The sequence below is a fragment of the Polyodon spathula genome, chromosome 22 (genome assembly GCF_017654505.1).
Source record: "Polyodon spathula isolate WHYD16114869_AA chromosome 22, ASM1765450v1, whole genome shotgun sequence".
Lineage (NCBI taxonomy): Eukaryota > Metazoa > Chordata > Actinopteri > Acipenseriformes > Polyodontidae > Polyodon > Polyodon spathula.
In genome coordinates, this window is record NC_054555.1 from 7908809 (window position 1) to 7936531 (window position 27723).

The 27723-nt window shown below is 39.0% G+C and overlaps 2 protein-coding genes across 3 annotated transcripts in view; one reads left to right on the forward strand and one right to left on the reverse strand.

The window, feature by feature from the left end:
• The window catches only part of LOC121297270 (dedicator of cytokinesis protein 2-like), a 77740-nt gene that overhangs the window by 12924 nt on the left and 37093 nt on the right, over window positions 1–27723 (reverse strand). The window contains 5 exon segments of the mRNA XM_041223479.1: window positions 56–114; window positions 301–401; window positions 702–780; window positions 966–1060; window positions 4637–4735. Of these exon segments, the coding sequence (XP_041079413.1) occupies window positions 56–114; window positions 301–401; window positions 702–780; window positions 966–1060; window positions 4637–4735 (433 nt within the window).
• LOC121297271 lies at window positions 11500–27120 on the forward strand. 2 transcript variants are annotated; one of them, XM_041223481.1, is made up of 5 exons: window positions 11500–11860; window positions 12261–12329; window positions 18465–20427; window positions 21701–21775; window positions 26080–27120. In XM_041223481.1, exons 3-5 carry the CDS (start codon window positions 19271–19273, stop codon window positions 26282–26284), a joined length of 1437 nt encoding a protein of 478 aa, XP_041079415.1. In that variant the 5' UTR covers window positions 11500–11860; window positions 12261–12329; window positions 18465–19270; the 3' UTR covers window positions 26285–27120. The 2 variants fall into 2 exon arrangements, with proteins under 2 accessions (XP_041079415.1, XP_041079414.1); XM_041223480.1 differs by lacking the exon at window positions 12261–12329.

Sequence of the window (27723 nt, forward strand, 5' to 3'; positions counted from 1 at the left end):
TTTGCTTTATAATCTGCAATATTTTACGTTGCTGAAAAAGAAAAAAAAAACATACCCAGCTGGTACCACATGTCACGGATTGCAAACCCAATCAGCCTCCTCATGTCCCCATACCTGTGTTGAGACAGGTTTGTTTTTAGATGGATCTAAACATTAAGCGCAAGCAAGCTGTGTGTCTCTGTACTGTGTGCTGTATATAGTGTGTTACAACCTCAATAAACTGCAAGCCACAATTGCTACACTAACATATGTTTTTAAATGTTCAAGAATAATAGAAAATTGTACCAGTGAGCGACTTACTTGGCCTGGATCTTGTTACGCTTGGTGGATGAGAAGTTCTGCAGCTGCAAGGAATCCTGGGTAATGAAGGCCACAGCCAGATGGAAATAGTTGTTCCAGAGCTGTGAGGAGAGACAAGTGTGTTAAAAAAAACCACAGGGTTTGCATACAATTCATTGTGCAGGAAAGATTGCTGTGTGGGAATTAGATACATACATATCAAGACAATACTGTGCAGGGGAGTTTTTAGCATACGATTTTGAACTCCAAAATATTTTGATAAACTATCACCTCTCAAAAAAAGCAATATTACGAATGCATTTGTTAAAGTTGTTCCTGCAGTTTAAAACATTTTCCTTACTGACAATGTTTACACACAGAACCTAAAAAATGTTAATAAAGTATTTATAAATATTTCTCACCTGCACCTCGAAGTTCATGTTTTCCAGGAATTTCTGGTTCATAGTTTTTGCGAAGGTGTTGATGGCTCTCAGGAACACTCTGGATAGGGTGGGAGTGGTAGACAAATTAATAGTTATGATTTGATGCTATTAGTTAGTTACTTCTTTGTACTTGGCTTCTATGGCAGAGGTATTATGGTCTATAGTTTGTGTTTATCATGGGTCTGGGATGCAAAATTAGGGTCACTACAGTGTTGCCTCTCTCACTCTCTCGCTCCTCCTCACTTGTTCTGTAGCATGATCATTGTCATCCAGTCAGGGGGGTACACATGCTTCCCAATGAGATCCTTAAACAGAAGGAAGGTCTCCATCAGGAAATACTGCAAGAAAAGACCACAAACACATATTCACCAGTCTGTTTGCCCACTTGTTAAATGACTATCAGTCAGCCTGCCTGAAAAGACTGTCTGCCTGTCCACCTGTTGTCTATCTGTCTGTAAAACTGCCTGTCTCCTTGTTGTCTGTCTGTCTGCCTGCCAATCTGTCTATTTCCTTAAGAATTCTTATAAACGTTTACCCTGGTAATCCATTACAAATAAATAAAACATGTGCTAAACTTAGTTGGACAAGTAATTAAACAGTAACTTCGCTGAAATTACACAACTACAGTGCATGATGAATAATTCTTTCATGATGTCCTCTCATCTATGTCTATTGCTCTTCTCATTCCTGTTCTCCCTTGTTAAAGGTAAGCAGGGTTTGTTCTGTTGCCAAACACAAGCAAGTCCCCTTCCCTATGACACAAAGAGATTTCTGACAGAGGGTGCCTGTCCCTGTGCTGGTACTCCCGGACACCCCATTAATTTTAAAATAATTACAGTTCAGGTAGTGCAATAAATGGAGACATAACAGGTTCTGTTTAACCACTCTGGGCGTACGGTTAAATAGCACAGTTCCATACTCCAGTAAACTGCAGCCTAACTATGCTCCTTGACTATTTGCTGAATCCACTTATAGATGCTGGTAGATGGGGCACGTTTAGCTATTATAAATCGCATATCAGAAATCAACCAATCACAGTGAGGGGGGGGGGGGGGGGGGGGTGCCATTATACATTTTGACCACTAGATGGGGATATTTATTGTATTGTATGGTTCTGTTGGTTCAATTTTGTTTCCTGTAGAGAATGAGAGTAGTGCATTTAAAAGAGGAAGTAAATTTAGGCTCTAGGACTGACAAATCATAACCCACTGTAATCCTCCTGTAATATTGGTCATCTGTTAATAACCTTGCTCAATACTTCAAGCTGAAAATCTCCTGCCTCTTTCCACACCTACAGTAGTATACAGCCATATTTTTCTATTCCTATGGGATTGGACATTATGCTCTTGGATTATGGATATCGATGAGTGCCATTCCACTTAATGACTTGCCCTGACCCACTGATCCCTAATTTGCATTTCATTATTGTGAGATACCACATGCACTGTGATGTTCAGAGGGTCACCATTGACACATTGCCATTGGCTGTGAGTGAACACTGAGAAGAGGCACTCTATTAAACCCGTATTACAGTGCACTAGACTGCACTGTACAAACGAACGGTGGTGCTCTACTATCAACAAACTATATTGCACAGTAGAAAGCTGGAAATAGGGTTACCGTAGAACGCCATGTACACCAGGACAGTTTGGGACAGTTCAAACTTTTCAACTCACATCATAATTCATTCTAGCATGTTTTACCTGTCTCAGGTACCGTTTACAACAGGACTACACTTACCAAATGCATTGGAGTGTGAGTTGAAAAGCCTGAACTGTTGCAAACAACCCAAGTATACATGGAGTCATGTGGTAACCCTAGCTATAGTACACTGTACTGTAGAGAGCTGCTATACTCTATTAAGGATTATAAGTGTTACCCCTATTAAAATAATATAAAAAACATTTTATTTTAACTTAACAATGTCAAGCCTGTTCTTCCCTTTTTCCCTAACAAAATGAATATGGTGACCTGATATTTGAAGTGAAAACAGTAGTGACAATCATTAAATTTTGTGGTTCTTTTTTAAATTCACAAAACTTGAAGTCTGTTTAAAGGAATGTTTTTTGAAGAGTGTTTATAACCATTCTCTTAGGTTCAACATTGCTCTGAAAAATGAGAAGAAACTTTGAAACCATTCTGAAACAGATGAAAAAGATATCATGCAAGGCAGACTTGATTAAATTAATCAAAATGGGTTATAAAGAAACAAACCACAACAAAAAGATTCCTTAATGTTTTAGGCTGTATACCATATTACACTGAACAAAAATATAAACGCAACATCCAACAATTTCAAAGATTTTATTGAGTTACAGTTCATATAAAGAAATCAGTCAATTGAAATAAATTCATTAGGCCCTAATCTATGGATTTCACAGGACTGGGAATACAGATATGCATCTGTTGGTCACAGATACCTTAAAAAAAAGGTAGGGGCGTGGATCAGAAAACCAGTCAGTATCTGGTGTGACCACCACTTGCCTCATGCAGCGCGACAGATCTCCTTTGCATAGAGTTGATCAGGCTGTTGATTGTGGCCTATGGAATGTTGCCCACACCTCTTCAATGGCTGTGAGGTTGCTGGATATTGGCGGGAACTGGAACACGCTGTCATACACTTCGATCCAGAGCATCCAAAACATGCTCAATGGGTGACATGTCTGGTGAGTATGCAGGCCATGGAAGAACTGGGACATTTTCAGCTTCCAGGAATTGTGTACAGATCCTTGCGACATGGGGCCGTGCATTATCATGCTGAAACATGAGGTGATGGTGGCGGATGAATGGCACGACAATGGGCCTCAGGATCTCCTCACAGTATCTCTGTGCATTCAAATTGCCATTGATAAAATGCAATTGTGTTCGTTGTCCGAAGCTTATGCCTGCCATAACATAACCCCACCGCCACCATCGGACACTTTGTTCACAACGCTGACATCAGCAAGCTGTTCACCCACATGACGCCATACACGCTGTCTGCCATCTGCCCAGCACAGTTGAAACCAGGATTGATCCGGGAAGAACACACTTCTCCAGCATGCCAGTGGCCATCGAAGGTGAGCATTTGCCCACTGAAGTCAGTTACGACGCCAAACTGCAGTCAGGTCACGACCTGGTGAGGATGACGAGCATGCAGATGAGCTTCCCTGAGACGGTTTCTGACAGTTGGTGCAGAAATGCTTCGGTTGTGCAAACCCACAGTTTCATCAGCTGTCCGGGTGGCTGGTCTCAGGCGATCTCGCAGGTGAAGAAGCCGGATGTGGAGGTCCTGGGCTGGGGTGCTTGCACGTGGTCTGCGGTTGTGAGGCCAGTTGGACGTACTGCCAAATTCTCTAAAATGACGTTGGAGGTGGCTTATAGTAGAGAAATGAACATTCAATTCTCTGGCAACATCTCTGGTGGACATTCCTGCAGTCAGCATGCCAATTGCACGCTCCCTCAAAACTTGAGACATCTGTGGCATTGTGTTGTGTGACAAAACTGTACATTTTAGAGTGGGCTTTTATTGTCCCCAGCACAAGGTGCACCTGTGCAATGATCATGCTGTTTAATCAGCTTCTTGATATGCCACACCTGTTAGGTGGATGGATTATCTTGGCAAAGGAGAAATGCTCACTAACAGGGATGTAAACAAATTTGTGCACAAAATTTGAGAGAAATAAGCTTTTTGTGCATATGGAAAATTTCTGGGATCATTTATTTCAGCTCATGAAACATGGGACCAACACTTTACATGTTGTGTTTATATTTTTGTTCAGTGTATATTGCCCTGTAACTTTTGTACATTTAATGACCTTTACTAACACCATATTGTGTTGTGCTGTACCATAGAACAGTGGTACTCTATTAACACCTCACTGTCTAGCCCTCTAGTGAGCATTGGACTTCTTGGCGTTAGCCTCTCCACTCACCATGAGATCAGAACTGCGTTGGAAGGTCTCGATGTAGAAGGAATAGTGCTGGTCATCCATCTGGCTCAGGATGGCTGTCATGCACGCCACAAATCGGCTCTATCAGAGAGAGACAGACAGAGTTATCAAACTGCGCTTCCATGTGTTAATTCATCCAGGGACTTGATATCCAAACCACAGCATAGTACAACCATCACTATGCAGTGTAGCTATAGTTGAACTTGAATTCCTTTTGATGTAGAAGCTACATTGCAGGTACCACTTTAAAACAAAATTTAAAATGGTTTTATTTATTTTTATTTAGAGTGTCGTTGGGAGTCCTCCGATGTTCCCCTACTCTTGCCCTACCCTGCCAGAAGGCCTATGAAGGACACATTCCCCACCTCTCTCTCGGTGTTAAGTGCTTCAAGTTGCAAGTGATGGCTTGGCAGGTATTAGAGGATTGATGTGGGGTCAGGAGGTGGACACAGTGATGGATGAGGAGCCCAACAAGATTTACATAAACCTCCAGCACACAATTGCCCTGAAATATCCAAACCAGTGAACAACTTCAAACTAGGGAAGCTGCAGGGATCACTTCAGTTAAGCATGATTAACATAAACTTTGCAGTATCATTCACACAGTTTATTAATATACTTTATAGTTTATAATATAAACATCTCCTTATCTTTCTTAAAGTGCCAGTGTGTGTGGATATATTACCTCAAGATTTGTCATTTATACCCTTTATATAACTACCTGCATGAATTTCAATCTTCAGTCAGTAATCAGTGATATAGAAATAATAGTCACTCGTGTGACACTATGTGCTTTAATTAGGCATCTTAAACAATTTCTAAAAAGTCTCATGCAATTTATCATTTTTAATCAATTGCATATGTGGCCTATTACAGTCATCAATTCAATTAGACAATTATTAATTTCATAATCAGTTAAAAATGTGTATATATTCAAAGCTTTCTTTGCAGTTGTTAACTAGACCCAAACATCTACTGGTAATATAGTTATGATCTCTTAAACAACGGTTTGATTCCCATGTTTCTCTTTCCAGAATAAAAGTTATGTCAAAACTGCTCCAATGTATTACATATGCAAATGTTGTTTTCTCAGGCTGGTTTATTAACATAGATGCAGAGCCAGAGGCTGGTACGAAATATTGTAGCATACGTTTGTTATCTATTATACAACCTACACTGCTCCAGCAAGTAATTTAACTTCTTCAGTTGTTGTTTTACCTCATCACACCATGCAAAGCTGTCCATCCCATATATCTTTATACATTATGCAACCTGGACATACAGGGATGTATATTTTGTGACACTTTTGTATTGCAAAAACAAATCTAAACACCACCCAGATAAAATGCATTCTTGAAAGGTGTCCCCTTTGTCTGCCTCTGCATCAGTCCTGCTTGATGATTGTGTCTGTCTGTCCTACCTGAGTTCCCTCACCCATGTTCACAACTGGTTGCTCCTGCCTGCCTCCTTGTCTAGCGGTCCCTAGCATCCTGTATCCCTGATAGAGCCACAAATCCAACCTGATTATTCTCCTGTATGGTATATGCTGTGTACCACAAGTTCACTCCAAGGATAACTGAAAACATTGTAGGATGTGTTAAGGTTGCTCAGCACTATGCAGAAAATGATTAATTCCTTAGTAAGGCAGGCCAGTGAAAAAAATTAGCTATAAAAAATTATACTCCACTGTCAGGTTGATTGATTTTATTTAAGTTGTCATGTCAAGCACAACAGTGTGCAGCAATGCTATGTAAAATATGTTTGATTGTCAATGCACCCAGCAACATTATTTTTTTTAAATGTATGGCATGCTGTTTTTACAGAGTTCATCAGCGTATAAATTCCTAGGTATTATATTTACTTAGTTTAGTTTAGTATAATTAAGGCACCATGACCCATGTTCACCATATGACCATGTCAAAAATGTCGACACATGAAAGAACAGACAAGATAGCTAGAGATGATCTTACATTGGGACAGACAGACAGAGAAGATGCCTTAGCATATATCCCCCAGATTCTGATACTGAAGAATATCCATAGCCAGTTTTTTTTTGGGTCATGCACTATAACTACATATTTATCCTCAGTGGGAAAAATAACTGTCTTGTAATACCAAACTAATAATGTAATGCATATAATGTATAATGTACTGTTATATTGTTGTTCTTCCAGTTTGGCAATACTGTCCAAGCCAAATACACGTGTAGAATGTGGCTGGGACTTAATTGATTAATTAACAATCAATTAAGCCCAGCCACAGGTGTATAAAAGGAGCAGTCTCTCCACTTATGAGGTTAACAAATCCAGGGCAAGGAGTAAGGCAAGGAGCTGGGCAAAGAGCAGGGCAAAAAGCAAGGCAAAAAGCATGGAAAAGCGCAGAGCAATCAAAAAGGAAAGCCTTCAATTCTCCTTACACGAGTCTCCTCAACACAAGACTTGCAATTGTATTGCGTGGGATAAGGAAGTGTGCTCCTATCTCCGTAAGATGATGATTCGTCAACCCCAACTCTGAATTTGATGCATTTTGACTCATGAAACGATGTTAGTTGTACCAAAGTGGCACTGGCTTACCCCCTCCAGGTGTTCCACGCTTTAATGCACATTTTCAAAAACCTAGAAAAGTATAGTAAAATGACTGTATGGTGACATCAACATTCTAGAAAAAGAATGTTCCATTCCGGGTGCCAAAAGTAATTTGGAGAAAAAAGATAACTCAATTTGGAGTAACAGAGCCCAGAAACAACCACAGTGATTGCAGACACCATAAAACAGCAAGATAAAAATAAAAGGTAATTCTAATAAGCTACTTACTCTTTAAAATTCTGACCTAGCTAAATTCCCCCATGACTGATGATCTCACAACAAAGTCTTTGATTCCTCAGCTCTTGTAGAACAGAGTTAAAGAATCACTAACATATAGATTCCTAAGTGGATTCATCCTAATACAAGTGTCTCTCAGATAACCAGTACTAAGTTATTTATACTGTATTGAATTTGCCAGCTCTCAGATTCCCCAGTCTTTTTTCTATACTGTAACTGAATTTGTCAGCTCTCAGATCCCCAATATTGAGTTCTCTATACTGAACTGAATTAATGTGACTGACATAGAAATATCTGCTAAAACAGAACTGCCACTGAGCCATGGGAGAGGTCTGTTCACAGGATGGGCAGGCAGACAATGTGTCCTGACGGCTCCCCCCAGGAGACTTCCCTGTGAGAGGAGACAATCATTCAAAAAGCCGATGATGATGATGATGATGATGATGATGATGATGATGATGATGATGATTATTATATTATTATTATTATTATTATTATTATTATTATTATTATTATTATTATTATTATTATTACTAGTAGTAGTCTTAGTATTACTAGTTATTTATTTATTAATTAATTTTAAAGCTAGACATTATCTTGGAAAATTCTTCAGTTATTAATTGATAAATTAATGTCCACTGAAAAAAAAAAAACACATTTACAGGGATACAGCAGAGTATATGTGCACAATAACAGTTGCACTGAAAGAAAATACAATTGTGCTAGAGATACAATAGTCCACATGTCTGTTTTCCATGGTTTCTTTCTAGGAAAAAACAAAACAAAAAAACAAGCAAATTCTCATTTATTATTATTTTTGTTGAGATCTGAGTATTCTTACCTCAACAAACTGAAAACCACTGTGCTGTAGATACATTGCTCTTTATTAACTAGGACATCAACTGCAAGCTGACCACTGTATGCTAAGTAACCCTATCGAATGAACTCATTTTGCTTCATAAAGTTAAATAATGTTATGTTAGGATTTTGAATTACATACCGCTTTGTAGTGTTCCACATACTTATCAAAAACTGACAACAATTGAAAAACATTTCGAAGTGTAACATGAAATTCTGTACTACTATTATGGCTTATGTTAGACTTTTGCAATATCCTGATATTGATATTATCATATATTATTATAGATATTATCCGTTTGTGAAGGCCATTCCAATTGAGCTGGTCTCTTGGAGCTTCCAGGGCTTGGCTTTAGTCCTCCCTTGTTGGCAGCACTGCCACATTGGACTTCACAAGGTTAGTCAAGGAGAGGATCTGTGCTGACTGAAATACGGGGCTGCTATTTTTTGTAGTTTCTTTGATTACATGATGTTAAATAAAATATCTTGCTTTTTAAATTATCTCACAATCCTAACCATTCTCCACTCACACAATACTCGCAGGATTTTAATTCTTCATGACAACTCGTCTATAATTGGGTGTGCACGCACCTGGAAGGAATAGAGATGTTCACTGCAAGGATGGCTTAATTGGCTTCTGTGAGCATTCACCTAAGAATGTCTGTATTTGAAACATTTGTGACCTGGAATAGCCTGCACTGTTTTGCTGTATATAAGTCTGGCATAAAAAAGAGAATGTCTTACAAAGTGTCTCTGTGCTGAAAGGAGCCAGGTAACAGAGCCTGAAGGACAAGAAGCTTAAACTCCCTCTGCGTTTGCTGTCTGGAAAATCAGAACAACCCATTTCCATCTAAAAATCTGAGGGTGGGATCCAATCCACAAATCTTAAACAAACTGTAATATTATTAAATATTTTTTTCCCCCATTATATGTGTTCTTAAAGGGTACATAAGGACCTTTTTTATTTTACTGTGTTGTGTTAAATGTGTTGCTACAACTGTTCACGTAAGGTGTGTGTATTGTTTTAATTTTCATTTTTTTACATTTTAAACTTTTAAATTGCATTCCCTGCCTCAAGATGGCTTCCCGTGTACCCGCATGGACCTCTTAGAACTACATTTCCCATCATCATCCTGCTCACATATGTAACTGAGATGGAATTACCAATGAACAGGAGGATGATAGGAAATGTAGTTCTGAGAGGTCCATGTGGGTACTGGGATGCCATCTTGAGGCAGGGAATGCAATTTAAAAGTTTAAAAAAGTGATCAGATGTAAAAAATAAATAAATAAATAAATAACAATACACGCACCTTACGTAAACAGTTGTAGCAACACATGGAAACATGTAACACAATAAAATAAAAAGGTCCTTATGTACCCTTTAATAATATGTTACTGTTTCAGCCCTCCTGGATTTTTGGCATGTTTAATAAAGGCACCAAACCTACTGGGCAGTCTGCGCAATCCTCTGCAAACTTCTGTAATGTGTAGATATGACCATTGAGGTTTGATATTTCCCACTGAAATGAAATGTTCACACTTCAAGTGCTTTACTGGCCAAATTGAATGTGATCCTTCAACAGAAACTTAAAAAAAAACAAACAAAAAAAACATTCCATAGAAATGAAGCTTTGTGAATAGATCCTGTTATTTCTTAAAGCAGCTTGTTGTGCCTGCTTGAATCCATTTATTTGGAAGACAGTCCCTCTAATGTTAGGCTTTTATCTGAGGCCAATTCGCATATCTTTCAAGGGGACCGTAAAAGGCTATTCAACCAAATTTGGCTCATAAGTGAAGGCATATAGTAAGCCTGAGCTTGTGGTGGGTCCATTTCAAAACACTGACTGAGATTTTTTATTAAGGGTAAAAGTGAATATTTGATATGATGTAATCACAAATCTGAGCAAGAACAGTCAAGCGAGAGAGGTGGATATATTACCATTTGAGTGAAAAACTATTTTAGTAAGATTAAATAGACTAAGTTTAATAAGCTGTAGTTGCTTGGTGCCTTGACTGCCGAAGGGTGTTCTAGTATTATTAGAGTTATCCACTCGCTCCCATTGCTCTCTCCTTCTGAAGACAGTGGGAAGGATTCCACTTGCACAGATTACAGCATGTTGGAGTAATAATCACTGTTGTAAGAGTTGTAATAATAAAAACAATAATGATAATAAGAATGATGCCAGCGATACTGCTTTTATTGGCTTGTTATTGAATCTGTGATGTCATGCTGTGAAATTGCTTGGTGACGTTTAATAATGAAATTATGTCATAGCTCAGATTAAGTATGTTTTTCTCCCAGTAGTGCAGTGTGAGGTGATTTACATAATGCTTGGTATTTTTTAGCAGTAGGAGTATTCTGTGATTATCATGGTTATTAGTGATGGCAATTGGTCCTAAAAAAAACAGATCCCACCCCCCCCCCCCCCCCCCCCCCCCCCCCCCCCCTCCTTAAACATCCAATTTTAAGGAGCTTCACCTGTAGAAGTCTACTTTGTAGCCAAGCTTTTCCAACTACTACACCTGATCTCCTGCTTCCCTGTCCACATCCTCAACCGCTAAGTCTTAATCTCTAGGATCCCAGCCCTCTTGTTCCATGTTTGTTTTTACATTTGAGAATAATCCAGATATTGTTATCAGTTTGTGAAGGCCATTCCAATTCAGCTGGTCTCTTGGAGCTTCCAGGGCTTGGCTTTAGTCCTCACTTGTTGGCAGCAGTGCCATATTGGATTTTACAAGGTGAGCCAAGGAGATTGATCTGGGCTCACTGAAATATGGGGCTGCTACTTTTATACCAGGTTTTAAAAAATGACAACATGAACAACAATAGCGATGAAGGTAACTTGGCATTATATGCAGTGTTAGCATTAACAAATAGCATACTGTTATAATATACTGGAGGTACTGTGGCCAGGTGTTTATAGCTGTGAATGTATTTAATACTGTACTCCCCTCTTTGAAAGATACACAAAGGAAATCTAATTTGAACAATCAGTCTTTCCATTATTTTCCTTCATAGTAGGCATCCAATAGTACTTTTGAGACTGTCCCTGGCTGAGATCTCTCTCTCTCTCTCTCTCTCTCTCTCTCTCTCTCTCTCTCTCTCTCTCTCTCTCTCCAACTGACTCCAGGAATGCTCCACTACTTTACCTCCACAGAAGCAGTTGGGAGAGAAGCCTATGAGTTCAGGTCTATTTGTGGGAAGCTGATTGAGTGCTGAGAAGGGACAGGGAGAGGGCAGATCTACACAGAGGATTTTAAAAGAGATTTTTTTTCTTCAAAGATCACCAGTCATCTGATGAAAGGACCTATGTGGACTGGAAAGTTTGTGTGCTAAACTCACATATTGTAAAAAAAACCCTTTTTTAAAAGGATATGAATCAAGGTCAGTGTTTTTGAGACCTGGACCAAATTTGGATGTAAAGGAGAGGAGAGTTGGGGACACACACCTGCTGTGGAGAGATAGGAATGGAGGCAGTCTGTCCATCAACAGTCTTGAGCACAGCACAACGCAACACATCTGGTAAGTCAAGGAATTGATTTATTAATTCATTAACCTAATTAAATTGAATTAAATAATTAAAAAAAATACACTGATATTGACTTTTTTTCTGCACAGCACACATCACCTTGTAATCGATTTCTTTGCTGTATTGCTAGTCTAGATAACAACTTGTCATAGCATGCTTTTGAGAAGCCATTCATTTAATTGCAAAAACTGTACTTTGTATAAAAGCTCCTCCAGAGAAGCAGTCATGGGTAAACAGATCTGGTCAAATTAAAAGCAGCTGACCGAAAACAATAGTCTTATATGAATAGAAATAAATGTGCACAAGGTAGAAAGAAACACAAAATACACTCAGAATCCGACTTACGAGCCAAATAAATTTGGTGGTTTCAGCTTAATTCTTTCTATACTGCAGATAGTTCACACCAAAAATCTACCATACAGTTCAGCACTGGAGATGTACCCTGGAGAGAATGACACAGAGGTAAGGCAAGATCAGGACAGGAGGTGCAGTGCCCGAATTTTGGGGAAGACTACACTGCAACACCATGCTTAACTGTAGCCACTGCCATTTATCTTCATGAACACCTAAGTAAAACAAGAAATAAAATGTTGCACAATCCCACTGTGCCTTGATTCCTTCAGTGAAAGATTATGCAATATCAACCTTACAGTCGAAGCCCTAAGGGATGCTGACACTGCCATAAATAAAAGTCACTTGGAATACAGTTCTAGGAGCTAATGACTTGCAGATTTGCCCTGCAGTGTACGTGGAGCTCACAGACAAATATCCCATTAGGGCCAGTCATTGAAAAACAAGGGTCTCCCCTGGGGGGTTGAGGTGAAATGATTCATTGTGCCTTGATTACTGGTGAAAGACCATTACACCCATCTATTGTGAGGCAAAACCAAAAACATTGCACTACTGTCAGTATTGGTACATGTTCCACCAAATCTCATCACTGTTAAATGATATACAACATAATCCATCACTTTCTATTTCAAATTATTGTCATGTACAGTAAAGTCAGACTCCCTTAGAGTATCTCTCATGCAAGCAAGCATACATAGACCCTGACCTACAGCACCCCATTTAGCCATGAGCCTTTCTGAAGTGAATCAGACAAATGTGGAGGTTTTGTGAAGTGGGGGGTAGGGTGAGCCCAGAAATTTAGATCACTTGTGACCTCAGTCAGATTGAAACCAAAATCACCAGAGTTAAAAAGCATGAAAGGCTTGTGAATGAACCCCCAAGCCCCTAGCAATTGTTTATCATTAATGACATGTATATTGTGATATTAATAACAGCTTTATTTAGCAAAGACTACTAACAATTTCTAAATCCCTTCCACTAAAGTAAGGGCCCCCCTTCACCCCTTTCAGAGACAGAGATGCTTCGTCTGGTGATTCTAATCTTACAGTACCACCTCCACTGAAATGGACGCATACCAAACAGAAACAGCTCTACATCAAAGAATGATGATTGCAAACTGGTGAATCTCTTTCCAAACAAAGACAAAAGGGTCCCCTTGCGTAAGCACAGATGATAAATTTCCAAATAACCCATATAAGCATAAAACTAAGAGAACTAAAAAAAAAATAAAAAAATAAGCAAAATTCTCATTTCATCTCGATTTAAAATCACCATGGGCATGAAATCTAAGAATTTCACGGTCGTATGCCCAACAAACGCATTAATAATATTACAGTCTCCAAATCCCTAGACAAGACAAAACCTATTTAAAACCTTAATGCATTCTGACGTATCTAAGTATGTAAGAAAAATTAATTTATTCAGGGGAGTGTAACAGAGATTCAGAATAAAAGATTAGACACATAGGAATATACTTTTAAAAGTTTTCCTTCAGTATTATAATCACCTTGCATTCTGGAAGACGAGACGGCGTTAACGCACACAATCTTAGGACACGCCTCAAACACAGTCAACCAATAAGAACGCACTGCTGGAAATACTGAGATTTTTTGCTGCTCTGCTCATCCAGACTCTCTGCCATCTCATTGGAATGTAATGAAGAATAACTCTTCAATTCTATCTCCATTTGGGCATAGCTAGGTTATCGTGTTGTGATTTGTGCCTGTTTTTTTAATCGTTAGTATATACTAAGACTAATTGAACTAACATTTCATTAATAAATTGTTTCCTAATGCCTTGGTTTTATTTTAATGTTGTGTAGTGTAATATTGATTGTGTCATTGTTAAGTTTCTGAACATATTGCGTTATTGCATGTGTAATTAATTTTCTGAATATATCATGTGATTACATGCTTAATAAATTTCAAAAATCCATTGTTTTGAAGAAATTCCTGGTAAGAATTCACCCCTGTAACAAACACAATTAATTAACTTTATTTTAGATGGAGTAGTTATGAGTTTAAAATAATGTGTAAATCTGGTGTCATTTTCAGAGAGCGATATCAAGAAAAGGTTTATATATTATAATAAATACGATTATTATTCTAATAATAGTTAGAACCCTGAAATACCACAGATATCCACTTAGAAATGATAATGTCAGATGATACAATTCACATGTATACTTACACATCTAAATGAGAACTGTCAGCAGGCACTTTGAAATCCTCAATTAGACAAACAGAGAGGACATGGCTTTGATAAACCAACTATTCCATGCAGCTTTGATTGCCAGTGTGTCAGACTCTGACCAGAGCTCAGCCCTGCATCAGATGGGGAACACTTCATAACCCTGTCTGTAAATCATTTCTGCTGGCTTCTTTCATGTGTGTGTCTATTTGTGTGAGTCCATTTTATATCTGTTTATGTGTTAATGCTTATGGTGGCTTGAACACCAAATATCTCATTTGATACCGGTTATACACTTGAGTTGAGAAGAACACATATCTACCGCCCAGGTTTAGATTTTATCATTTGCACAGAATATCAATGAGAAACTGATACTTAATTGTGCAGACAAACCAATCATACTGAGGCATTGAACGATTGATAGTGGCAGACTCTCACTTTGTATCGAGGCATAAATAAATGCGCGTGTGTGTGTGTGTGTGTGTGACAGTAGTGGAAAATTAAATAGCTACTCTGTGGCAGAGCAGAGCTCTGCCCTTTATAAATGGGCAGTTATGAGGTTAAATTCCCCTACCTGCCTGGGTTTATTGTGTTCAGGTGGCTGGGGTTGATCAGAGTAATTAATGATAAATCAGCACCCAGCCACCTGACATAAAAGGAGGCCTCAGCTTCCCATTAGGGTGAGGAGGGAGCTGAGGAAGCAAGCTGGTGTTTGTGCTTGCTGGTTTCTGTGGGGGTATTTTTTTTTTTTTTTTTTTGGATCCAGTGAAGGCATCTCCCAGCCTGGAAACCTTTATTTTTGCAAGTTTTGCTTTGTGTTTCGTTATTTGTGTTTAAATATCTTTGTTTTCGCCCTCGTGCATTTTTATTTTGTGTTTATTTGTAATAAAAGTATTATTTTTTTGAACTGCAGTCTGTATCTGGGTCTCTATCCACTCTCCAGCCTGTCACATACTTATTAAAAATTGAAGATGCTTCTTATTGAGAAAATAAACTTTCTACTTCTGAGTTCTGCTGTGTGCAGACACTCACTAACTTTATAAGACTACATGAATCATAGGAGAGAGATGGAACAGACTCATGAGAATTGGAGAAATATTGAAGAGGCTGTTCTGCTCATAAAGGCTCGCCCCCTGCTAGCACCCTATTAGCCCCACGACAGTATCGAAATAAGGGGTCAGCTACAAAATCAGCGTATCCCTCAATTTGTATTGGGATGTTAAGAGATTTGCAGAAACTGTAGTGTGCCTCCATCCACTGTAATTTATAATATAATCCAAAGTAGAAGATGTGCATCTCCAGGGCAACAACTAAAATTTGTAGGGCCAGAATGTGGTACGCATACCAAAACTTGACCCGTGTAATGCCACAAAATGGTCAGCTGCTAGTGCTGTCAATTTTAGATAACTCAATTTGCTGCTCATCAGTTACATACGTTTACTGAATTTTGAAAAAAAATTAAAAAGAACTATAAGGGCCAAACTCAGTACCCCCTTCAGATGGGTTTTTCCTGATTTTCTGAGTGAAAATGATTTGCGCATTTCCGGGCAATCGCAGTACAAGTGTACCACTTTTTAACCCATACCACAAAATAACACTACACCGGTATTGACAAACCTTAATTTCTTGGTTTTGTTTTCCCATTGTTTCTTTTGCAGTTTTGTATTTTCTCTTCTCGAACATTGTACATTGTTACGAGTTCCTTGTGTGCTGCCATTGCTGGTAGAGTAACATGTTTTTCTTTTGTTATTGTAAATACACCCTGAGTGCCAGAGTGTTTTTTTCAATTGCAACTTCCATGTCTCTCCACCCCTTATCACAGGGCATTAAATAAATAGGGTGAGACATTCACATAAAAACCTATCCCATTACATACACAGATGACTTTTTTGTGTAAATATAGTAAATTAATAACTACAGAATTTCTTTCAATTTTAACTCTGAGCCGCTCATACCAGTGAAACAGAGCTAATTGTTTCTTCGTCAATGTGACACAACGAGGTCCTTTCTCTAATAAAAATTCAATATTACTACCTTGAAAAGCACCTGTTTTATACTGAAATTACTGTAGTATGGACTGGAAATGTTCTTTCATTCTTTTTTATATATTTTTGGATTGCGCTGTAATTCCAAAAGTCTGCAAAAATAATTGTGTTCAGACAAAATAAACTGGGCCCTATTTTCCACTATGCTGCACTGATAAGACAAAAAAAACCTACTACTACTAATTATTCTTTAATTACACTTTACACCTGTTTTGTAGTTTGAACGCCACTAAAAGACAGAAAGCTTTTGAAGAGGCTTTCATGTGGATAAAACCAACAAATAGCTCTAAATATTAATTTGAAGAAAAAGTAAAGACTTCCCAGCTCCCCTGGGCCTGTGCCTGTATATCTGGTGGCTGGATGAGACTGCTGTGACGCTCATTTCATTTTCAATAGAGCTCAGCGGGTAGAGACCTGCACACAGTCTGCCAGTGCCAACAGCTAACAAATTAACAAGTGTTTTTTGACCATCTCTAATACTCATTGACATTCACAAATGAATACCACAATGCCACTTCATATATACATCTCCATATGGAATGCAACTTGTTATTCATTGGGTTTTAATTAACCTAAATTAACCTATTCCTCTGTACTGTATTGAATTTGCTGACACTCATATCCACAGAGTCCTCTTTATTATGTTGCTTTTGCTGACTCTCCAAACTCCAGTGCCGAGCTCTCAATACTGTAATATATGTGCTTGCTCTCAGATCCCCTATATTGAGTTCTCAATACTATAATAAATGTGCATGCTCTCAGATCTCAGTTATTTTCTTGTCAGGTGCTCATGTTTACATTGTTATGACTCTCTTGATACAGACACATTGTTATTTTCTGAGGCTTACTGCTGACCAGAAAAACCAAAAAAGTTTCTTACGTTGAGGTGGATAAGTAATAGCTTTGACATAATACATTACTGAGGTACACTTTGTCTGTACTACCTAGTCAGTCAGTGGTAGAAATGAGGTGTCTTAAAGAACAATTTGACGTGGGTGTGAAATAGAACACCCCTCAAGGTCTTCATAGAGCTCCCAAAAATCATGTCTAATAACTAGTACTCTTCCTGCCCCTGGTGGATACTGTAGAATATCTTACTGATGTATTTTTTAACACCCTCAAGTGTAATTGGCGTTATTAAATGCAATGTACAGACTGAAGGCAAAGAACTTTGTGAAATTTCTGCTAGCAGTATTATTTCATCTCAAGATCCTAGTTTTCATCTGCTCGATGTTGAGTTGTCCCTCGCACCAGACTACTGATGAAATGCACGTCAGGGCTGATTTGAGAAAGAGAGGACTGCACTTTCAAACGCTGCCTTTCTCTGGTGCCTGAACAATATCAAGAAATAAAAGACGCTGCTCCACATCTTCTCTTTCATTCTTCAAAGGTCATTATGTGCTTGAAGTGCTTATTAAAATCCAAGCTTGTGTGTTTTAGTACTCATCAAGGTGCTAGACTGAAAAGCTAGAAATCTGAAAAGGAAGTGTTTTAGTGCTGATTTTTATGTGGTGGGGACAACAGAGAATGGAGTGCTTTAGTGCTCATAATTAAGGGGCAAGGAGAGAGAATAAATTAACAAATAGGAACAATGAATTACACATTGGATAGGCAGATCTGGTCATACAAGCTGGAAATGCCTGATGCTTTCCAATCTTCTTTCACTTGTGTCAGCTGTGCTAAACAGGCCCTGCTGGTACTGCTTAGAGACAGAAATCTGCTTTTGTGACATTTCCAGAACAATCATATCTGTACTGCCTCATTAGACAGCAACAAATGGCACAGCACTAATTTATTTCTCTATGTCAAGAACAAATTAAGTCATTAAGAACCTGCATGCATTATACTCTGGAACAAAATACTTATCGATACTCAAACATATAAAATTAGTTTTAAAACAACTTGACATCAATTTGATCTAGATCCTGAGGAAGATGAATGTTGTGTCTTATTTATTATGGTTTCCAGTGGCACCTAACAATCCCACTTTGTTTCTGTTTTTCCTCTTTAGGTCTGGCTGTACTGGACTGAACCTTCGTTCCTCAGGTGGTACATTTCTGTAGCATGTGACGTCAGTAACAACTCGCTCAATTCCAGTTTCACACCACCCAACTCAAGAAGTGATCACACTGTGAATTAAAATATCTTAATATTTACATCTGCTAATACAGGAGTCAACACATAGCTGCAAAGTGAACCCCACTCAGCAAGGAATGAGTTTTCAGCACTCACCTCATTGGAACAGCACTGAATATGAAAACTCATGAAAAACAAAGATGGTTCAGCTCTTGGATATACAGTTATCAAATAAAACAATTCAAATAACCACAAAATAATCCTCTTGCTTTGTTCTGGTGGATTATCTTCTGGTAAGGAAGGATGTCGCCACAGAATCTGATAGATAAATATATCAAGTCCAATATCAGCTCTCAATGTGTGCTACAAAAGATTCACCAAACTTTTTATCAACTGTTGTATCAGCTCCCTACACTCATTAGAAACAAGTGATATAGTTATCAAAAAGCTGTTGAGAGACATGCCAATCTAACACTCAGCTGTCTTAATTGGACTGACTCACTAACTTTTTTCAGCGTTTTTTGCACTTCCTTCCCTGTGTCCCTACTGTGCTGGCAATGTGTGTGTCCCTGCCTGTGTCGTCAGCAAAGTTTTGGGGCGTCGTCTCCTGCCTCAGAGACTCCTATAGTAACAGCGCCCCCTGTGGCACAAGGACTGACCTGCGGCACTAGGAGCAAGGAAGAGGCGGAGGAGGGGGGTGAGAGATTGCTTACCAGACTCGTGTTCCTGATTGGGTCAGGAATGGGGAGGAAGGAGACCAATCCAGCACCTGAGCTAGGCTGCCCATCTGCAGCCGGTCGGGGTTGGAAAGGAGGAGGCTTTAAGGAAATGAAGGAGGGCAAATCTCATTCTGGACAGGTGCGATTCCAGAAGGCGAGTAAGGAAAGACGGGAAACATGTCTGGGGTTGTCACCACAGCGATGGGGCTCCCAAACCTTTCCCCTGGTGCCTGGCCTGCGGAATGTAGCAATACAGACCTCACCCAGCCTAAAAGCGCAGTACCCTTCCTTCAGAAGGAGGAGACGAGCTGAGTTACTCTCTCCCACACAGGCAAGCAAATCAGGGCAGTTTGCAGGAGTAGGTCCAGTCAGCAGGAGGAGCAGTATCCAGACATCGTCTAATAGAGGGTCTGTGGACCCCAGAGACAAAGTGCGAGGAATTTCAAGTGATTTCAAAGGAATTCCTGGCAACCAAGATGGAATGAGAGGCATTTCTAGTCATGTTAAAGAGTGCGTGTCCTCTCACGTCAGAATGGGGGCGGTTACTCAAAGAGACAGGTTTAAAGCTGTCACCAAAAAGACAGACACAGTACCCCCTACAAACAGTTCACAACAGTGCCAACCCAAATTGGCAGAGTCTCTGCAGAAAGTTGACAATGCCCATAGCGTCTACCTTGAACCTGTTGTCATACACACTATAACCAGCCAGTTAGGTCAGAGTCAGAGAGGAGTTTCTTTTAAACACAGCCGTTCTCAGAACTGCAACACTGATGAACACAGAGCCGCATCCCCCAGACATGAGGAGTGTACTGGGGCTCCAAGCTCAACACAGCAGCTGAAGCCTTCAATAACCTTTTCCTCCCTGCTCCAGCATGGCAACTGCCAAGGTTCTGGTCTTCCAAGTTGGAAGGCCACCTGTCCCAGGAGAAGGGAGGGCTCTTCGGGCCATGGACAGGACCAAGAATCCTCTGCTTCACACTGCCACGTAGAGGTCCCACATCATGGGCCTGGAACTACGGCCCTGAACACTTGCCCTTCTCCCTTGGCTAATGGGGGTCCTGCAGCATTGGAGTGCAGGCTGCACACCATAGAGGAGTGCCTCCATTCCAACCAGGAGAAGATCAAAGTGCTGCTCAGTGTCATCCAGGACTTGGAGAGGAGCAAGGCGCTCAGTGAGGGGTCAGGGCCGGTCTTTAATATGCACTCATATTCATGCAATCAGACTGTAATTTAAACTTCTATCTCAACATAGAGGACATCAGGAAATTCACAATGTTTGAAAGAAATGCGCAGATATTACTGTCGGCTATTATTTTCATTAGTAGAATTCTATATGATTAAATATATCTAGAAGTAACTTTTGAAGTAACAGATACATGTTTAACTACCCTATAGTTAGTATTTCAATTGTAATTTTGTTGATGTATTTAACATTACAATATTGACATGATCTATAATCAAAATCAAAAGGGGGTCCCAATATGACTAGAAAAGACAACAAAAAGTGTTGATCAGATACTACTTTAACCTTTTTTTTTTTTTTAAATAGTCTTTCCAAGGTCATTGAGAAAGGCTAACAAAAGATCCAGTCTGATCTATCATAGATACCCTGCCTTCAGCAATTAAAAGGAAAACAAAAGGTTAATATAGTAATCCTTCCAATCACAGAACGTATTGTTAAGTGCATGTAATACATTATATAACTGCAGTGAAGCTACTAGTGTCTAATATGCCCATATTTGTAATTGTATCTGGAATCCCTCCCTCTCCTTTTCTTATAATATAATATTCATTGATCCTGTCTTCAAGTCTTCAGCTATCTTTATGTTCCCACTAGAGGCAGCTGTGCCAGGAACTGTGAATCAAGTTGACAGTGGTGCAGTTTGAAGCGAGAAGTGACATTGGTTCTCATTGGTTTATTGCTGGTCCCCTCTCTCAAGTGTACTTTGTGTAATGTACTGTAGCTGCGCCTGTCCTTGATAACTGCCAATGAATGGTACTCTATTCTAGGCAGACACTACAGTTTCTGCCAACAACTGATTTTGACGACTGTTCAGTCACTGTGATCAAACTTCCCCTTCATTAACTTACTTTGTACTTTTTATTTAATGTGTGTGCAGGGATCGATAGCACTGCAGAAAACTATCCTTCATAGTTACTCTCAAACATGCGACTCAGTGGACTGTATCCTGACCTTCAGCTCAAATGACTATACACAGCCTCCCAATCCCTTGGATCTAAACACTGACCCTCCATGCTTCCCAGTCCTATGGATATAACCACGTCATACCGCCTCTCAGCCCCTCACCTTTAACCACCAGTCCAGAAAACAGATTAAAATAGCCAATATTTCATTACTGTTCTGTTTTAATTCATCTTAATCCCTAGGTGACAGCATCTGCTCCATCTGTCTTTACCAATTAGGGGAAATGTTTCTGCTTTTGTATTTCAGACGGCGTTCCTACCGAACAGGCCAGGACCTCAATAACTGCACCACCTGTCAGAAAACTGCCTGCATCATTTACAGGTAACTTAACCGTCCTCGTTTTCAAGAGTAGAAAAAGATTGTCATGGAAAATTACTGGCCTCCATCTCCCTTAAATCTGTCACAGTCCTGTCCTGTTGCGTTGTTGCTAGAATAATCTGTTATTAACAAATAGTCATTCAGGTTGGTTCCCTGGAATGCGGACACCTGCTTTAAAACACGGGAATCTCATCTTTAAAAGCACGTTACAGCAGAAGGGCAAACAGAATAACATAAGTGAGCTGACACTGTTAATCCTTTATAGCTTTAGATGACTGTCTGACACACAAAATAACTGATAATATTATTATTTATATTTTTCAGAATGATAAATAATGTAACAAATTACAATATTGCCTTTTTTCACCTGCCATACCTAAGCAGATGTTGTCAATCAAATGAACCCTTAGTGGTGAGGCTCCTGACCAATAGGGGTCACTAAAATGCAATGAGCCCCAGCCCATTTTCCTTCCTAACCCTTGGGACGGCAATGACCATTATTGTGCTCCCCGCGGGCCCCCAGATAAGAGTTGCAATTTAGCACCTTGGAAGCCCAAGCCAGCTGCTCTTACAGAGGCAGAGTCTTTTGATATCTGGTTTCGCTCCTAGCCTGTTGGCTCTTTGAATTTGCAATAGGACCCAGATATAACAATCCCTCTACTCCTTCATCTCTCATTTTGTGAAACTCTTTTAATTTACCCTTTCACAACATTTCATCACCTCTGACACGCCTTCCCTCCCCTCCCGGCAATCTATGCATGGAGAGTCATTAGTTAAGGTTCAATTGTAAATTTTACGTAATTTTAGAGATAACCTGGACCAGCTGAGTATCTACCTGTGCTGTGATGTTTGAAGTGCTGCACTTACATTTAAAGAAATCGCAAAATGCAGTCTTGCTGTATTTTATGAATATTACATTTCCCCTAAGACAAAAATTAGGGTTTGTAACAGGGCGAGGAGCCCTGTTCAGTATTTATTTTAGAACGGGGTTTCCCCCTCCACCCCTGTACTGTATTTTGTATTTGTTTTGGTTAACGAGTTATTGTATATATGTCGAAGCGCCATGTGTTTTGTTATTGTTTTGGTGTAGGTTTTGTTTTTGCAGCATGGATGGGAAGCCCCATCCACATTAAAAACTCAGGCAGAAGGTGCCCATCTCCTGAAATTAATTAAATGATTAATTTGTTAAATGATTTATTTGTTTTGTAATTTGGTCACCTGTATAAATATCGGCAGCTCTCTGCACTTCGGGATAGGTGTACGGAGCAGAGCAAGCGAGAGGAGATTTAAAACGAACACGAACACGAACACGAAACTAAAACTCAGAAGTGCTGTGAAAGCTACTGCCCAGCCGGACCTGACTGTTTTGTGTTCAAGATTTATTTTTGTTTGAACCTTTATTTTTTGAGGTCTGTGAGCAAGTTTATTTTTGTTTAAATATTTTATTCACTTTTGTCTTATTTAATAAAAGGAGTACGCCGCACCTGTGACCTGCAGTACCTGCCTGTCTGTTTTTGTTTCGGGTTCTGGGCTGACGTCACCGCAACGCCATTTCCTGCCACAGGGTTGCAATAATAATAAGAAGAATTCGTATTTTTAATATAGAACCTTTCACAATAAAAATGAACACAAAGCTCTTCACATGCATAAAAACGTTGACAATTATTAAAAAAGAATGCAAGAAAAGCAATAAAAACTAAAGAAAGAGTAAAATAGAACAGTAAAACAAGGCAAAGACTAAAGGGAACATCATTTTATCATAAAGACGCTACGTTATAAAAGTGTATTTTTAATCTTGATCTAAAAGCAGTGACACTTGGTGCTTCCCTTACAGAGCTAGACAGATCATTCTAGAGTTTTGGGGCCCTATAGCTGAATACTCTACCACCTGTGTTTTGTTTTTTTTAATTTGTGGGGCAGTAAGCAACCTGGCATTCTATGATTTGAGTGGGTGTGTCTAGGAATATATGGTATTAAAGGATCATTTAAATATGCTTCGTTCTTTGATCTGACTGGCTTAATTTAATGTCATAGGGATGCAGGCTTTTTTTTTTTGCAAACTGATAATAAGCCAGCGGAAGTTGCCACACAAATTCAACCCGAAGCAGTCATTTTTGCTTCCAACAATCATGTTATTTAATGATGTGAGTGTGTAAATACAAGACAAACCTAACTGAAATCCTGCAAAAACAGTCAAATATCAAAAGGATTTTGAATTAATTTTCTATTTTTATGCACACAGTGTAAAAAAATAAACAAAGATAACGAACAACAGTTACAGAACTTGACTATTTCAACGATGGAATTAAAAGTGCAGTTGAATGGTCTTCATTGCCTTGTTTGTTTATTTCTGTTTCCTATGCACTGTAATTCAGAGGTGAAAACAGAATTTTTTAGAATTCTTATTAACCCATTGTTAGCGGCAAAGGGTGCAACTACACCTCAGTGTGTTTAAAATGAACAGAACTCTCATAACTCTTTCATGATACCAGGATATCCTTATATGTAAAGACTACCTTCATTTTGATATATACGACTCAGAAAAGGGGAGAATTCCTTCTTCAAGAGGCACAAGGTACATTTCTGGGGTGTTTTTGCACCTCTTTCTGTTTCCAGAGGGTTGCAAAACATTTTTCAACAATCACAGCTCCTGCTTTCTGGAAAAATAGATTGTTGAGAGTTGCTTGACAGCTGGTGGGAGGGGGGAAGATGTAGAAACAACGTATCTCTTAGAAAATTATTGATTGAGCCCTGCTGCTTGATTTTAAGCCCTATGTTGTCAATTTCCAATCTTAGAATGAGTGTCTATGCATGTATAAAACATCAGCTTCCTGCCTGTTGTTATAACTTAACCACATTTATGTAAGTGGGGTGCATTTGTATCCCTTTCCACCTTATGTGAGAACCCTATTATTGACTCTGACAAAGGGTTAAGATGCAAGGCTGAAGCACTGCAGAGGCGGAAATGGATTTCCCCTTCATAATAAACCTGTCAATCCTTATTTCTTTGTAGATCGACACAGCAGTTTTTTTTTTCTAGTCTGTACAATAAAAGCTGGAACCTCATTCAATGTATGACTGCTGCTGAGTGCCAGACCAGACACCCAGATAGTTTGATCCCAGTGCAGCCGCAAAGAGGCCATCTGATCAACTATTGAACTGGAGACTGGTGGCATCTGCAAACTGAGCCTGGATATAATGAGATAAGTGTAGGGATTAGGACATGCTCTCACTCTAATGAGCCAGGCTGTGTTCTTCACTGGGAAGCCACTGATTGAAGTCAGGGCTAAACTCTCTGTTTGGTTTTTGCTGAAAATGCAAAACAGATGAGTGTTGAATTGATCACCTTATTTGCACACAGAGCGAGATAACTGGCAGCCACTCCACTGTGGTTTTGAAGCATCTCTCAGGTTCCCTTCACTGTAATAACAGAGCAATTTGCTCAAGATAAACAATACAGCCATACTGAGCAACGAGTGCTTAAACAATACAATTACAGTGAAATAAAATGTCAGTGCTAAGGTATTAAGGCTAGCCACTGTTAAGATAATTAAATATACCCTAGTAAATTCATTATTGACAAAATGGCTTTTTCAATGTCTATGATGTTGCTGTGTGAATTCCATCTTGGCTCACACTGTCTAAGCACATTCAAAAAGACCTTGTTGAAACGTTTGTTTGTCAGTTTATTTTAGTATTGCTGAAGCTTCAGTGTTTAAAGCAGACTTTGGCTGACTCTCAAAGGTGGTCATGTTGATTATCTCGGTTTGAATAAATTCAAAAATGTTAAAGCTAATTAAGTAAAATATAATTTGAGAGAAAGAGATTTAAAAGCAAAACTTAAAAATGCCTAGTTGATTTACAAATATTTCGGTAAATTTACACAAAACACTAAATTGTCTATTACTTTGTAAATATATCCAATCAAACATATAGCCATCAAACACTGTGGTGAATCAAACACATCAGCTCCTATCGATTTAAGCCAGTGAACTAGCAGTAACCATTAAATATCTTGCTTTCAACAGCAGCTGCGGTAGAATTAAAAGCATTATTTGTCTAGGTATCCACTATATATATATATATATATATATATATATATATATATATATATATATATATATATATATATATATATATATATAGCGATTGCAGCAGAGCTGTCCAAACAGAGCCCAGTGCTGCCATGAACTGATCAGTAAGAGCTGTGCTTCAATTTCAATCAGTTTACAAACTTGTAATGTAGTTGAAATGATGTCATTCATGTATTGTCATTTTGCTTCAACACCTTTGTGTTTTATCTCCAGTGTGGAGCATGACTTCAGGCAACAGGAGTGTGGATTTCAGGGGGTCATGCAATTACTGGAAAAGTCACTGGAAAAGGAGGCAGAGAATCCCCCAAAACCGCAACCCCTAAAAACAGAGCCAGCCACACCACGCCAACCCACCGTGGGACACCGAGCCAAGAGCAAGTCTAAAAAACTGCAGAAGAAATGCTTCTGGTGGCTGTAGACATTCTGCTTCTGCTTCGGAGGTACCCCATCACAGAGCAAACATCTTTCAACTACTCTAACCATGTCTTTCTGTCACAAGTAATTCATTCTTCTTCTTCTAACTGTATTAGTCAAGGAAGGCAACTTCAGTCCTTCCAGTCCACATTCTTTGTTCCAACAATGTCTTTAATTATTAAACTGAAACCAATTAAACTTCTAGCTAAGTTTCAGTTCACAGCACACATAAGAGCAAGATATGAGAGGTCACTGGTGGTAAGCCAACACTATTGACTTGTGCTTTATGTTTGAAATATTTAATCCCCCCCACCTCCAGTATATTATAGAGCAATGTATTTAATGTTTTTTTTTTTTTTTTTATTCCAATTTGTTATAAAGCAAAGCACAAGGCTGACTTAACCAAACTTTTGTTTCTTGAAATCAAACTTTATACATGTTCAAGCTAATTGTATTGTGGCTCCTCCCCTGCTCTTCATGTCATCCAGTCTTGTTCCTGAAACTGTCAAAGAGGTGGGTGACTCCCACCGGAGCAGTTTGAATTATTCATGAGTGGGTTGAAAGTCATGCGCATCCCAGCTATTCAATGGGTGAAATAACATTACTGCCAACACCCTGCAGTGATATGTTTATTGCAAGTGGGGTGGCATATAAATTGTAACTACATTGTAACCCTAATTACATTGTAATTCATGCCACTTATTTTATTTTTATATGTCTACAAACAAAACGAAATGGTTGAATATTTTTCTAGGTGATTTAGTGATAAGATTTGCACTGTAATTCTAAATTTTTTGGAACTGTTTGTTATTAAAAAAAAAAAGTATAATAAAAAGCCTCTGTCACTGCTGTACGAGTATGCCTTTCTAATATACATATATATTGAAAAAGCAAACAAACAGAGGAATGTGGGAGATTTGACAGCAATCCTTCTTCCAAGGGATCTCACAGGTTTTATGTCACTCAGATGGCAAACAGATGTGACTGTGTTGGATTTAAATCAGTAAAACACATAAAGGGCTTATTGGTTTTACATTGTTAGTCTGTATTTATAAAACAATGCAATAGGGACACATACTAATTCAGTGGATGGCCTGGGAACTACTCCCAGTCCTCTGCTCTAACCATGTCTCTCTGTCACAAGTCACTTTGATTCCCAATAGGCCAGAGAGCAGATATAACTGACACTGAGAGAGGGCTGATTGTCGGTGTTCAGTTGGTAGCAAGATTGCATAAATTCCATGCTTCAAAGGAACAGTCTAAAAATGGATTACATTGTCACATAATTTAAACATCTTGCAGATTCTGTGTCTTCAGCCAAATAAACACTAGCTGCCCCACAAAGTCAATAGGACTGGATCGTGGTGAGCTGGCAGGACAGGCTGGTGAAAGCTCAGAGAGCAGGGAAGCAACAAGGATGTGTGCCTCCGGTCTTCTTTCTGG